The 14,405-nt window shown below is 38.9% G+C and overlaps 1 protein-coding gene across 1 annotated transcript; it reads left to right on the plus strand.

Annotated features, from left to right (window-relative positions):
* Positions 1 to 6,383: 6,383 nt before the first annotated feature.
* On the plus strand, positions 6,384 to 14,021 carry APOH (apolipoprotein H). Its single transcript, XM_013953076.2, has 8 exons — positions 6,384 to 6,447; positions 7,630 to 7,806; positions 8,672 to 8,768; positions 10,196 to 10,272; positions 10,868 to 11,056; positions 11,659 to 11,838; positions 12,547 to 12,744; positions 13,621 to 14,021. Exons 1-8 carry the CDS (start codon positions 6,384 to 6,386, stop codon positions 13,683 to 13,685), a joined length of 1,047 nt encoding a protein of 348 aa, XP_013808530.1. The 3' UTR covers positions 13,686 to 14,021.
* The last annotated feature ends 384 nt before the right edge of the window (positions 14,022 to 14,405 follow it).

Here is a 14,405-nt window from a genome sequence, read left to right on the forward strand (position 1 = left end):
AATGCAAAACTACAATAAAAAGGTGGCTAGATGATAGGGCAGGTTACAACACCAGAATCAAAAATTTCAGAGATACTAGTACACACATGCGGAGATTGTCAAAGTAGCTGAGTGGCCTTCTGGAAACCAAGACAGGTAGCTACATTTTCAGAAGAACTCAGTATGCCAAAAGTTTACTTCAAATAGAGTGGGCACTTTTGACAGCATGGCCTTCATTTAGTTGCTAAATAGAATTTGAGCCTTTCTGAAAATCTGATTCCAGTTATTGATACCAACCACTTCAAAATCTGCTTCCTCTTAGAAAGGCTTCATCCTGGATTTATTGCTGGAGATTAGAGGCTGTCACAAAGTGAAATTAGTTTATTGATATCTTCATACTCTCTAATGGTCCACACCATAAAAGTTCCATACTTCTTGGTACGAGATGAGTCTGTTAACAGGATCCAGACACAGAATAATGTGATGCCATGAGCATCAGAAATGGGCCGCATTGACAGAGGTGTATGAGGAAGCTTAAATAGTAGCATGATTTTCTAACAAAATGTCTAGCTCAAGACAAATACTATCACATTAGTCCTAAGCTCACCCACTTAGTTTAAACTTTCAAGTACACTTTTAAAACTCAGCTTGTAAAAGTCACTGACCTTCCCAATGTTTTGTGGTGGTTTCAGCTCTGAGACTTTATTTTCAACCTTTGCAATCTTGTCAGTCAAGAGTAAAGTAGGGAATTTCAGCTTTTGGAGTAAATTTGCTCCATGTATATGAGGAAACATATATGAAGAAAATTATTGTCAGCTATTTTTGTTGATTAATAAAGATTTGGGACAAATCCCTGATTTTGTAATTTTGTTAATTGCATATAAATTGATTTAAATCAGGTATAAAAACAGTGATGAAATCCCATAAAAAAGCCCAAAATGAGGCCAATGAAAAGACTTTGGCTGGCTTGAGAAGGTTTTGGTTTAGGCCATAAGGGAGATCAGTATCCACTTTTTGATTACACTGTACAGAGCACAGGAGCTGAAATACAAACAAGGTAGATTTGTTCATCTGGAACACTCTGGACTTATGCCCAGAAAGAATTTAACAGATAATATCCATGAGTTAATAGAGATCATAGGATCTATCTAGATTGAAGCTGTCGATATATTAGGTGATACCGGTGGAAGCTTCTGACACAGCCAAAAAGCATTGATTCTAGGCTGCTTTTAGACACGTGTACTTTTCAGTGAAGTTTTTAATGTGGATGAATATATCAAACAGCTTCTTGATTATTGATTGTCTTATCCATCATCTGGGAAAACTAAAGAATAGCAGTAAATAAATCTGGTGGCAGCTGGGCTTTCTGATAGTATAATGGCGATGTGCCAAGTGAGGCTAAAACAATTTAAAAGTGCTCTTATTTACCCGCAGAGCTCCTTTTCCAGGAGGAATAGAGTCACTCTAGGACAAAAACTAGCAAGAATTGCTCTGCTGGATCGCAAAGTGGGAAAATGCTAATGACATTTTTGATGTACTGCAAATGTTAAGTGCATTCCTACAGCACTGTTTTTTCCTTGGAGAACTTGTATCAGATCCTGACCAAGTCTGAACTCTCTCTAGCTTGTAAACAAGAAGACAACCTGAGGCAATACATCTATACATATATATGTATATATATACACAGCGCCAGATGCTGCTCTGATTGAAATCAGTGGTATTTATCCTGCTGGCTTAATAGAAAGCAGGAAAATAATGATGAAGGGAATCTTGAAAACTTTGTCACAAGCTTGATGGGAGAAGAGGGACTGTTTGGTTTGGGCTTGGAGAGCACGATATCTTTTCTAGCCTCCTATTTTCCGTTACGGTGGCTGATTGGCTCCTTCCTTGAATGAAACCTGTGTGTGCCCAGCTGCGTGGAGGGAGAGGCAATCCACCGAGAAGGCCATGAAGGTGGAAAGGTCTGTGGCATCATACTATGCTTTTATTATGCTGGTCCGTTTCAAAAAGAAATGTCCCTTGCAGATCTGTTCATGGCAGATTCAAAGCCTCATAGAGAATAATTTGTCCTCAAAGCTTCATAATTTAGCCTTCCTGATGAAGAAATATAAAACAGGATTTTTACACAGAATTTTGATGAATATGTAACAGAGGAACAGACTGTTTTACAATATTTGGGTCACAGTACAACTGTGAGCGAGAGATTCTCTGGATTTTCAGTGCAGGAAATGAGAAGGCGGAGAGGAGGAAGTGGCTTTAAAATACTCTCTGTTTTTGTATATTATGAATTTAATGTATGTGAGAACTAAAAAACCTTCATGCCTCTGGGAAAGAGTATAGGCCTGATATCACCTGGAAATTTGTCAGTGCCAGTCTTTTAACACCTCAGGTTAATACAAGATGGATATTCTAATACTGCACTTGCAGTAAACTGGTAAATGCTTGAAGTGATTTAAGGCCTAGGACTAAAATTATAATTTACACCATCATAATTCTAGAATTATTTCACTAAATTCAGCAAAACCATTTTGCAGCATCAGTGGTAACTAGAAGTGGTGTTTGCCCCAAAAATATGCTGCTGAGTGAAAATAATCTATTCAAGAATTGTATAGACACTGTTTACTTTGTATGTCATTGAGACCTGAAGGTCAGTATCAGTTGCTGTGTGTTTACTTTCAACACCTCCGAAGATGTGAAACATAAACTTTCACTGGAAAATAATTATATCATCAGATGGATTTTGGCTTCTGTCTGGCTAAATATGCTGCTAATAATGAATGTATAAATCTAAATGATCTATGCAGCTCTATATTAAATATTAAATGCAACTAATATTTAGGAAGTGGGAACAGTCTCAGCTTGTACAGAACTGAACGCAATTATTTTTCTTTAAGATCGAAAATGACTCAGTTTACCTTCTCACTTTTTATTCATTATCTCTTCAGTGCAGTGGAGCACTCACTTAGTATCAGATGTATTCAGTGGAGGTGATAAAAATGTTTGAGCAGTGCGTAAACGAACTCTCAACAAGTATTAATTGAACTATCTTGGCAATATGAAGGGTAATGACTGGACCTGTAACTTAACAGCTGCTCCCACAGAGGAACACAGGTACATCCATTAGTCATCTGACCATCATCTCTTCATCCGCTGGAGAGATGGATGGGGGTACACATGAAAAGCCAGTGACTGCCATGTGAAACAAAGGGGACAGAGTGAAAGAAGCTTGAATCAGAACCTTATTCTTGCAGGAAAAGGATGAGATTGTTGGTCTGAGCACAGTCCCACGCCCAGCTTTTATGCCAGAGAGAGTGCCTCTGCCGGGGATGCTGGCACGTAAGGAATGTTTAGGCCTCTCTTTAACATTTGCCTCAGTATCCCCAATCAGTACATTTCTGTTGATGTGAACAGCATCTGCATTTTGAACTGACTGTGCCATGTTGTGCATTTCCTGCTTGAATAACACCCATAAAGGCTTGAGAACCGTGGAGCTCCTGGGCGTAACAGACCCAACACTCATCGTCCAGAAGGACAGACTGCAAGAAAGTCTGTGGCAGGATCAGAGGCATGGCATACCCCACAATGTCATTAAAACTGTGGCATCAGCAGAAGCAGAGAGGCAGACTGATGGAAGGAGGTAAGGTCAGGTTCATTAGCTGGTGGAACTGGCACCTCGCAGTGAACCGACCTCTAGTCTCTGTCCAGTTTTTGCAGACTTTCTGCATAACTTCTCTAAGAGAGACCAATTCCTGTCCCAGCAGCTTCAAAATCTTGACCAGATTCTTATATCTTGCCTTGTGATTATTACAATGTCGTTTCCTCTTGTCTTGGCAGCACAAGCGACTGCCCGGTATCAATGAAGAGCACTGCTGCAGGGACCATTTTTCATCATCATTTTTCTTCTAGTGTCCCCCTACTATTTTTTTCTTCTCTGTCACATGACATTTTCTGTCTTCACTTTTAAGGCCTTTGCTAGCTTACCCTTTCTCTATCTCTTTTTCCTTACTGAAGCTGCTTTGATCAGCCAGTAATGCCAGTCTCCATCTTTTAATTGCTACCTCTTCCAGTATGTGCTTTTGATCTCTGCTGTGCTGCCCTTCACGTTTTGGTCTGGGCAACATAGCTTCTGCTGAGCTGACATCCCTCCTGCATATTCTCCTTAAAGGTTATGCTAGCACAAAACCTGCTAAGGGTTAGGCTGCAGTGATACCGATACTTTCACACAAGATGCTAGCCAATATTGTCTCAACATGTGCTTGCACTCCTGTCTCTGATTATAGCTAGCATTTCTCCCTTAGAGTATAATACTGTCTGTGGTAGAGACCTTCAATCTGCTCTGTATTTATACGGTCACTAGCAAAATGAAGTTCTGCTTCATGATAGGGTTTCTAGGAGCTATAATAATAAATAAATAACACAAAGTTATTCATGTGCTTAAGGAGTGGGTTGGATTTGATGGGAAATTAGATGACATATATAATTGCATACTATCACCAAATGCAGAAAGAATTAGATTGGTTTGCTGATGCTCTGCCAAGATGAACCCATACAATAATAATCACATCCTCTCCAGTTTCTGGAAAAGATACAGTTATTTGCAACATACATTCTTATTGCTGAAAAATAGTTTTCAGTAGGAATCACAATATTGGCAGTTATTATGCAGCCATGTAAAATGCATACTTAAACATTTTTCTTTCAGTTTCATACGCAATTATTCAGTTTTACTTCCAATTTAAAAAATAGTAAAGTTATCACACACAACAGATATTCAAAAACTATGAAAGAAACATTAATGTGCCCATTATTCAACACGGATTTTCTATTATGTCTTTTTTCTTAAAGTAGTATAGAAAACCTTTCAGTTCAAGTGTACATCTGTATTGTACATGGTAGAGTACATTGTGCCATCTGGTGATCGCCGTGAAAAATGCTCGTATGGTCAATGTTGAATTAGATGAAATTGCACCTATCTATTCCTGTACTGTTTTAAACACAGACAAGAATGTAATCAAAATAGCTGGCAGATCTAAGAAAGGATTTAAACCAGAGGCAAGAAGTTTCATTACAGCACTGTGGTGTGCTGGGAAGGGAAAAGACATTTATGAAATTTTGTAAAGAAAGAAGAGGAAGAAGCAGGCTGTGACAAATGAAAAAATAAAAGGATGTAAATACAGCAAATAGAAAGTCAAATTTTGCTGCTGATTTAGCAATTGTACTTTGCCCTGTGGCATTGCGTATTGGGTAAATATTTTGAGCAAGACATTCACAGCACTTTCTTTCTGAGAACTAGCACGTTCCCAGTTGTTTCATGTTGTCACTAAAGTTTATGTTTTAAATATAAACAGAAAAACTTTATAGAACAAAAATAAAAAAAAAATATTTAAGATCATAGCAGTAAGAGTTTGACATAACCTAGCTTCTCATTTGAGCTTCAAATGTCCCTCACTCCCCCTCACAGGCTGTGAGTCAGCAGGGAAGGAGGATACTTAGATTAGAAACACCAAACTGTGGAACAATGATTACACAAATGTTATTTTGGTTGCACTTGAGATGTTCCTGCAGTTAAAATCTGCTAAATTAGGAGAACTGCAGTGATCAGAAGCTTCGCTGATGTATATTTGTGTAGCTTTGGCTTGATGACCCCAAATCCCAGAGTCAAAACAGGTGTTTTTACCACCTGGAAAAGTGATTTAAGTTTGAACCCTTATCACAAATAAGCACAATCAAGAATCATTATTTCATTTTTCCTACAGCACTAGTATTATGAGCCCTGTCTCTACTACTTTTAGGTATCTTTTATTAGAAAGATGCTTACTGACGACGTAAGTCAGACAAAATAGGCCCATGAAGCCTAAAGTTTCAGGCCAGATCATCATCTACTGTAAACTGGAGTGACATTGGTATTGTCACTGGAGGAATATGACAGTACCAATGTCATTCCATCACTAATCATTTTGCCTCAAAACATTTTGTGATAACTCTTGGGACTGTTTGGTAAATGGAAGTGCACAAGCTCAAGTGATAAACAAAAGCTTCTCAGTGATAGCTCCATCATTTGATCCACTATCTTCTTCCAAACATCCGCATCCTCTAAAAAAAGCGGAGAAAACGTTGTTTTAAAAACAACAGTCCCAACAGGAGATGCTCTGCAGAAACAACCAGAGAGGCGACATTTTCAGCAAAGATTGATGTTTGAATTCCTGCATTATGTACGAATCCAACATGTGATGATTATTTCATCCTTTATTAGAAGCAACACAAGGAACCTTTTATCTTCTGTTTACTGGGATCAGAATAAATACAAAGAGTTAATATGTAACTATCCTTTTGTGGATGCCTGTATTTTTAAGAGAGGAACCACTGAACTGAGGGTCATTTGGGAAGCTTGTGGACTGGCAGCAATGTTTTCCCCGGCACTGTCTGTGTGCCTGCTTGCTCTGACCCACTGTGCTCTTGCAGGAAAAGGTAAGCATCTCTGACTTTCTCATAGCAAATAGTATCCTGAAGTGCGAACGAGGGAATCTGGAGAATGCAACGGTGTTTTGAAGCCTTTAGACCATTCTGGTCAAACATTCTGCATTTTCTCTGAAGCCTGTTTCCTCCCTTTTCCCCTTCCATTCCTTCCTCTGTCTCTTCCTATAGTGAGGTGAATCATTCAAATGGGGGAAAAGAGAAGAAATAGTGCCGTAACCAGAAGTTGTGGAAACCGGGCTGACTGACTGCGTGTGTCAGGCGTTACCCTCCCTCCGTCCCTCCGCCCCAGCCTCCCTCCTCCACCTCGCTTTCCCCCACCGGCGCTGCAGGGGCTGCCTGGCCCAGCTCCTGCTCACCTTCCTCCTCCTCCTCCTCCTCCTCCCGCATGCCGAGGGCTCTCCCCATCACTTCGGGTACCCTCTCCCTCGAGGCTGTACTGTTTCCCATTCAGCCCTGTAGTATGAGCTGTGCGTTCCCACCCCTCTCCCCACAAACGTCGGGGGGGGACGTCTGCTCTTCCTCCTGTGCCAGGGGCAGGCGGCTCCCTCCACTCCCCCCTCGCGGGGCTCCTCTTCTCACTCTCTCGGTGACGAGTTATTCGGGCTGTCAGCACTTCAGAAGTGTTTTGGAACCAGAATTGTCTAACTCCACAGAGCGTTTGTTCCACTCAACAGGAAAACTGGGGTGAAGGAGAAAGGATAAGCTTGGAAATGGGAAAAAAAAAAGATATTTTATGAAATAAGAAAAATGAAAATCTCATTTCAGGCTAACTCCAACATACTAACTCGGATTGAAATGAAAGGTTTTAGCTTGTTTTTGTCCCCCATACCCTCTTTTTCCTAAAATCATTTGCCATAATTGACTCACTTTGAAGAATACCTTTGTAAATCCTTTTTGTAGCAAATGTACCTTTCAGTAAAAAAAATTTGACACAAAATCTAACTAGGGCCATTGATAGAGCTGCCACAAAGGAGAGGAAGAAAACATTTCTTGCTGACTAAAGCGTATTGCAGCCATCAGCTGGCTATAGATTACGGAAGGACGGTTTAACTCAGGGTAAGAACATACCGCAGCCAGTTATAGTAAAGAAACCTGTGCTTCCGTTATAGAAATGGCAACAAGGACAACAACTTTCTGCCCAATTTTTCTTGTAAAGCGTCTCCTTTCTCCCAGTCTGTCCCAGGCCACCAGAAGTGCAGTTCGCGACAGTTGACGTCAGCAAAAGCGTGTACGAGGTGGGGGAGCAGATTGAGTACACGTGCAGGCCGGGCTTCGTCCCCAACAGCGGCCAGCGGAGGTACACCTGCCTCCCGACTGGCAGGTGGCCCCTCAACACCCTGCTCTGCCTACGTAAGTGGAATGAAGTAAATCCTGTTCCCAGGTTTCACGTCATCTTGCTGATGACAACCGTGCGCTGGTGTGAAAAAGTGCAGTGGATAGTCCGTGGGATGAATCCGTTGTTAAACTCGCAGGCTTTTGTTCTCTGGGTGCTTCTTCCTTGCATTTATGAGTTTTCCATCTAAAAGCGAATGCAGAAGCCATTTTGCTCCCCGAGTAGCTGCTGCCTCCCAGCAAGGGGTTGCGTGCTTTGCTGGGTTTGGGGTGCTTTACTTTTCTTTCTGTTGTTATCACTTCTCTGACTCAAACAGGTAAAAAGATTAGCGCTCTCTATTTATTAAAGGATGCATCCATTTAAAATACTGGAATCCACTGTAATTTATCTGTTTTCTTCCGAAAACCGAAAGTTGTCAGAAGCTGGGTGCGGGCAAGCAGAGGGGCAAGTAACAGGGGAAGGATCGCTCCGTTCACGTCCCACGTCCTCCTTAAGCCTCTGCTCCCGGATAGCGATGGAGCCTGCACCCAGCCCAGACAAACCCGACTGACTCAGCGCAGCAGCGCTTACGTTCTCCTGCCCTATGCTGGCCGATAACAGCGGCCTTTATCGCAACAGGCATTGTTCATTTTTACCATGTCATTACACAGAAGTTCTTTTCCTCAGACAACCAGTTGTTAAAAATGATTTAATCACCGAAACTTTGAAGCTATCCTTTCTATATATTGACAGAAATAAAAAATAGCTAAACTTATGAAATCTAAGGTAGAGGAGTGGAGAACCTGGAAGGATACCAGGACCCCTTTATGACAAAACTATTTCCATTATCCTAGCTTCATGCCTCACGAAATAATATTATCCTTTGTTATCTTTAATTCACAGCACAAAGATGTCCCAGTCCTGGGCCCTTGCAGCATGGAAAAATTGATTTTACAGACTCCTACTATCAGAGTTCTATAAGTTTTTCATGTGAACCAGGGTAAGCGCTCCCTTCCTCACGCTGTTAAATAAATAACCTAAATCACATTATTACATTCTAGTATCACCAGCTGGAGTATTGCAAGCCAGAGAACATAGAAACCAGCATATTAAAATTCACCTCCACTTCAAATATTAAAAAATAACATATCTTGTGATCCTCTTCTATCCTGTGCAGTCTTCACTATAATTTCCTGGGGTTTTGCTACTCCAAAGCAATGTCTTACAGACATGGAATCCATCAAAATAGCATAGATTTTATGCATAGATGTATTCTGGACCACTTTCCCCTGCTTTTTAAATCCTCTTATTACATCATGAGATGAAATCCTCCAGCAGAGAGAGGATAATCTCCATCTAAGTTATGCTGCTAGGCTCTGGAGGCTGAAAATTTTGCTTCCGTGTCTTTCCAAGCTCAGTAAATGAAAACGTGAGGTTAATCCCAATTTGGTCCCTGGAGCAAATACACTTTTACTCATGGCTGCTTGCTAGTTTTAGAAATGAGGATGCATTTAAAGAAATATAGTTATGGTAAATGCAAGGAGATATTTGACAGTCCCCCGTGCAGCGGGACAGAAGGTAGTATTTTGGTCAGTTATTTTCAGTTTTGGAATGCTGTATAGTAGCCATTAATACCAGAAGGCCTCAGTTGCCCCCTTCCCTTGAGAAACAGGAGCAACATAAGAAATAAATACACTCAACTGTGACATCAAATGTAGCAATGAGGCTTGACTTGATTTAATTTTACTAATGATGATTTACTGGTTTCCAGCTGTGTGATATTGAAATTACAGATACAGGATGAACATTTCATTAAACTTCAGTGTAAGTGCTAATAATAATAAAAGTATGGAGGACTGGAGAGTAGCATTTGGAGGGAGTGCATATGGATATTAAATTAGGTTATCTGGCATTATAATAAAATAATTCACCTCAGTAAATTTAGTTCTTGAGAGTGCTGAGTTCTTTACAAATCGATTGATACTAATTGCCATAAACAACTAGGAACTCCTCCCAAGAAACCATAAAATTAATATATAGTGATCACAGATCAATGCTCACTACTTACATATATCCACAGTATTAATCAATTATAGAAATTAATACATATAAATAATATAATATAATAAAAATAAAAAATGTAAGATATAATATAAAATATAATATATAGTTGAAAATTGGAGAGATCTTGTTGTATCAAGCATTCTTTCTGGAAATTTGAAATACCAGAATATTAACAATTTTTCATGTTTGAATCTAAACTTCCCTTGAGGTTAGTAAGTGCTAGAAATAGAAAAGGATTTCATAATTGGGTTCCTGTTAAGTCTGCTTGTAAGAAATAGTAATCTTTCATGCAGAAAACACCTTGATTTTTTTCCATGTAAAGGTTCATTAAGCTTTCTGATAACCAGGTCTTTTTGTTTTCAGCTACAATCTTGTTGGGACAAGAACGAGCCAATGCATGGCAGATGGAAAGTGGAGTGGAAGTCTGCCACAGTGTCAACGTATGTGTTTAAATACTAAAGAACTACACTAGCCATATTCCTATTACAGAAAGACTCCTTTACATTGCTCAGAAATGCATTTATTCAAGGGCCCTCCTATAGTGCGGTGCAAAAAAGGTTAGGAAAAATGAAGAAGCAGCTTATATGTTCAGTTTTAGATGTGTGGATTGTTTCTAGAGAAACACTGTTTAATGGTCTGTGCAGTAGGCCAGGATCAGGGATGCTGTTTACGGCTGAAGGTAAGATGCTTACCCACTCAACTTCATTTTCCCTGTATATAAAAGAGAATACTGACAACCTTAGCAACTTTTATATATGTTTTTGCTATAATCTGCCCTGCATAAACTCTTTACAAAAAAAGCAGTATGCTGCTTTTACATATTGTCTGAAAAATATTGCAAAAATAATGAATTACATATTCTAAGGCCTCTGAGACTTTTAAACAGATTTTTTTTTATTTTGGTAGTGACACTTATGTAAGGTGCTGTGCGGGTTAATCTGGTTGTAAGTATGTTGCTCTGTGTGATATTCCATCATGAAAGAGTAGCAATTCAATCTTTAAGATGTGATTTTTAGGAATGCTGTGCTTTTCTAGCTGTGACTTGTGCACCTCCCTCGCTTTCTGAGTTTGGAGTCCTTTCATATCGTCGTCTAAAACCTGGAAATGTTTCTACTTTCCTGGACACAATTACTTTTGAATGTCTACCACCTCTTGCACTTATTGGAAATGAAACAGCTACCTGCATGGCCAATGGAAACTGGAGTGGCATTCCAGAATGCAGGTGTAAGTAACTTATTTTATCAACATTTAAATATTCCCTAAAATTGTGTATATAAAATCATATGAAAGATATCACTAAAGAAACTTGACACAAATATCAAATTATCATTGCAAATGTACAGTAGAATTATTCTGAAAGTCGGAATCATGAGTGAAAGGTGACTGCTAGCAATGGCTGCATGATTGCATGCAACATGGGGTTGACAAAATATTTGCTGCAGGGATAAAGGTTATACAAACGAGCAGTTAAACTGAATTCATAGTATGGAATCAGAACCTGACCTCTACAGTGCACTGAACATTTTATTCTATTAACTGTTATGATCGACCTAAGAATTAGAGACCCTTACCCTAAATCCAGAGAACTTCACTAGCTTCAGTGAAACTATGCCACATTTAAATAATTTTTGTGTATAACCACAGATTGAAATTCAAAACATGTAATATTTATTTATGCTGTTTTTTGTAAACATTGCTTCCTCTGGCTATGTTTTGCTGTGCAAGAAGCTGCAATGAACAAGAATGGAAATTATATGTGTTTTTCAAAGTATATAATGTGTCTTTTAAAACTGCAAAATTGATAAAGCTTTGTTTTTGTACCACAGCTGTCACATGTCCCACTCCAACAGGAATAGAAAATGGATTCATAAATTTTGCTGTTCGTAGAATATATCATTATAATGAAAGTGTCAGCTATGGCTGCCAACCCAGCTACGTGCTGGATGGACCTAAGGAATCCCGATGTGAAAAGACAGGAAACTGGTCCATAAAGCCAACTTGTAAAGGTATACACATACAATTTGCTAGAAGCCATGTATCAAATTGACTTTTCATAAAACACTGACTCTCTGATTGTTGATGAGCTATTACACCTTTGCGGAAGAGCTGACTATCTCAAAAGAAAACTGAAAGCTTAAACATTGTAATCTGAAGGCTCTGATAATCTAAAAGGACTCCCAGCACTGAACACTGTATACATGATACATCTGAATTGTCTTTAGTATAATCAGCCACCAAATTTTATTATGTCTCAATATTCCCTCTCCTCTCCACCATTAATTTAATTATTTAATTTAATATAATTTTAAATTTTACTGAGGTTGGATCTTCACCAGAAACTTTTGATACTATACCAACATTACTTAGGGGTGTGAATTTCTTCAATATTTTCATACCAGCAAAAGTACTAGCCGTAAACAGTGATAAACCATTGTAAAAATGCTTTGGCCCGTCTAGCTTATTTTGTCTCAGAAGCAGGTGTAATTTGTATCAACACATGTGATGTCCATCGCTTTGCTAATATAGCTAAGTTCACAAGCTGCTTAAGTGCTATTAGATAGCTAAGACTCTGTATAGTGAAAGTCCATTTACTGAATATATGTGGGATGCATCATTTTTCAAATGTCGCTTGTGCGGATTTCTGATAGGATGTAGTCTTCAAAATGGAGCTCTAATTATCCAGAAGTGTTGCTTATAACTGGATTATTTTCCAGGACCATGCAAGATACCAGTTAAGAAAGCTGTAGTATTATACAATGGTGAGAAGAAAAGAGTTCAGAATGACCTCAAGGAAGGAATACAGCATGGGGAAACTATTTCCTTCTACTGCAAGAATAAAGAAAAATCCTGTGCCTACACTGTAGCTGCTCAGTGCGTGGATGGCAATCTTACCCTCCCTTCGTGTTTCAAAGGTATTGAACTAGGTTACTTTCAAAACAGCTTCCTGTCGAGTGTGCAGGGCAATGCCATAACTCAGCTTCAAGACACATTTGGCTGGCTAATGGATCTGTCTTGCACTAAAGCTGTTGGGTTTTTAAGAAGAAATGGCCTGGGATATAGAGAGAATACATAGCACTTCTTTTCCGTAATACGTCAGAGCCCTGTTCTAATCCCTGTTCTGTTCTTAGGCAGTGTTATTTAGAGGTGGTATAGCCCAAACAAAGGGCCGTATGTAAAGCGTTCCAGGATTTCATGAATCCTTGGATCAGCTTCTTCTATGAGGGAAAAAAGAAGGTTGCAGCCTTGAGAACCAGACAGACTGCATTTACATTCTGGTGACATATTCCCATGTTATGCTGACTGGTAACAAACTAGTTCTGACTTTGGACCAACAGCGTCAAAAAGCAACAGATGGCTTTAGCGAGGGATGGTTGCTGAAGGCAGTGGTCTGCAGGCACACAGGCTTTAAAATAGAAATACCTTAAGCAAGTATTTCTATTTAAAAAATAGAATAAGTACAGAAGTTTGTTTGCAAGAGGAAATGCTTTGCATTTGTTTTATCAAGTTTCCTTGCATAGAATGTTCCTCTTTGAATTTTACTTTCATTTGTATATGAAGGAAAAAAACACAAACTATCCATGCTGAAAGCATCCTGTTTTGTATTTGCTTGGCATCTGATGGATGTAGCTTTCATGAAAATAGAAACTAAAATAGTATATTTCTTCAGGCTCTTTTGCAATGGTGTGAAAATTCACTTGTTCCATAGCATGGTCCATGTGATGCATTGTCTTCAGCTGTCATACATTTTAAAAATTTAACTCAAGTTCTTAACTTCTTGTTTTCAATAGAACGTGGATTCTTTTCATCTCTTGTGAAGAAGGACCCATCAGACATGACACCATGTGAAGATTGAACATGAATTAAAAAAGTAATACAGTACTAAATGTTTGTCTTACTGAGACAAAATATTACATATGAAAAAGGACTTCTTTGGTCCTGTGACTGTAAATTTCCATCCAAATTCAGGAATCTCTGAGGACAGAGTCTCAACTGATTTCCCCACCACCACTCTCACCAGTCTCTTTCACGAACTACGACAAATTACTTCAGCTACTAACTTTCCTCTCATTCTCTTTTCTCTGCCTTCTCCAGAACACCTGCAATCCTACTTCTCTTTCCATGTTTCCCAGATTTATGTAACTGTAAATGATTGTCTCAATAGCAACCCCTTTACAATAAAGAATTTTTCAGCCAAGAATTGTGTGTTCTTATTTAATATCACCTAGTCATCAGTCAAATCCTTTAGCTTTTAACTGATTTATATAGCGAAGCCTTCACCATTAGTAATTCGCTTGGTTCTCATTGCATTACCTCTCCCCTGTGATTAGGGAGTGGGCCTTTAATTATAGACAGACACAGGACCATCAAACTACGATTTTCCAGAATTTACTTGAGTAGAAATACTGAGGTTTCCAAATGAATTTAGAAGAAGCTAAGTACTGAACCATCATTTAAATGTCAATAGCATCAAAAGATTCTTCTACACTTTTCTTAAAATCTTCTACAATTAATAAAATCACATGTTTTCGTGATTCCAGGTTCACATGAAATTGTCTAGACTTATTTTGTTTTA

Source organism: Apteryx mantelli, chromosome 19, assembly GCF_036417845.1.
Source record: "Apteryx mantelli isolate bAptMan1 chromosome 19, bAptMan1.hap1, whole genome shotgun sequence".
In the NCBI taxonomy this organism is placed as follows: domain Eukaryota; kingdom Metazoa; phylum Chordata; class Aves; order Apterygiformes; family Apterygidae; genus Apteryx; species Apteryx mantelli.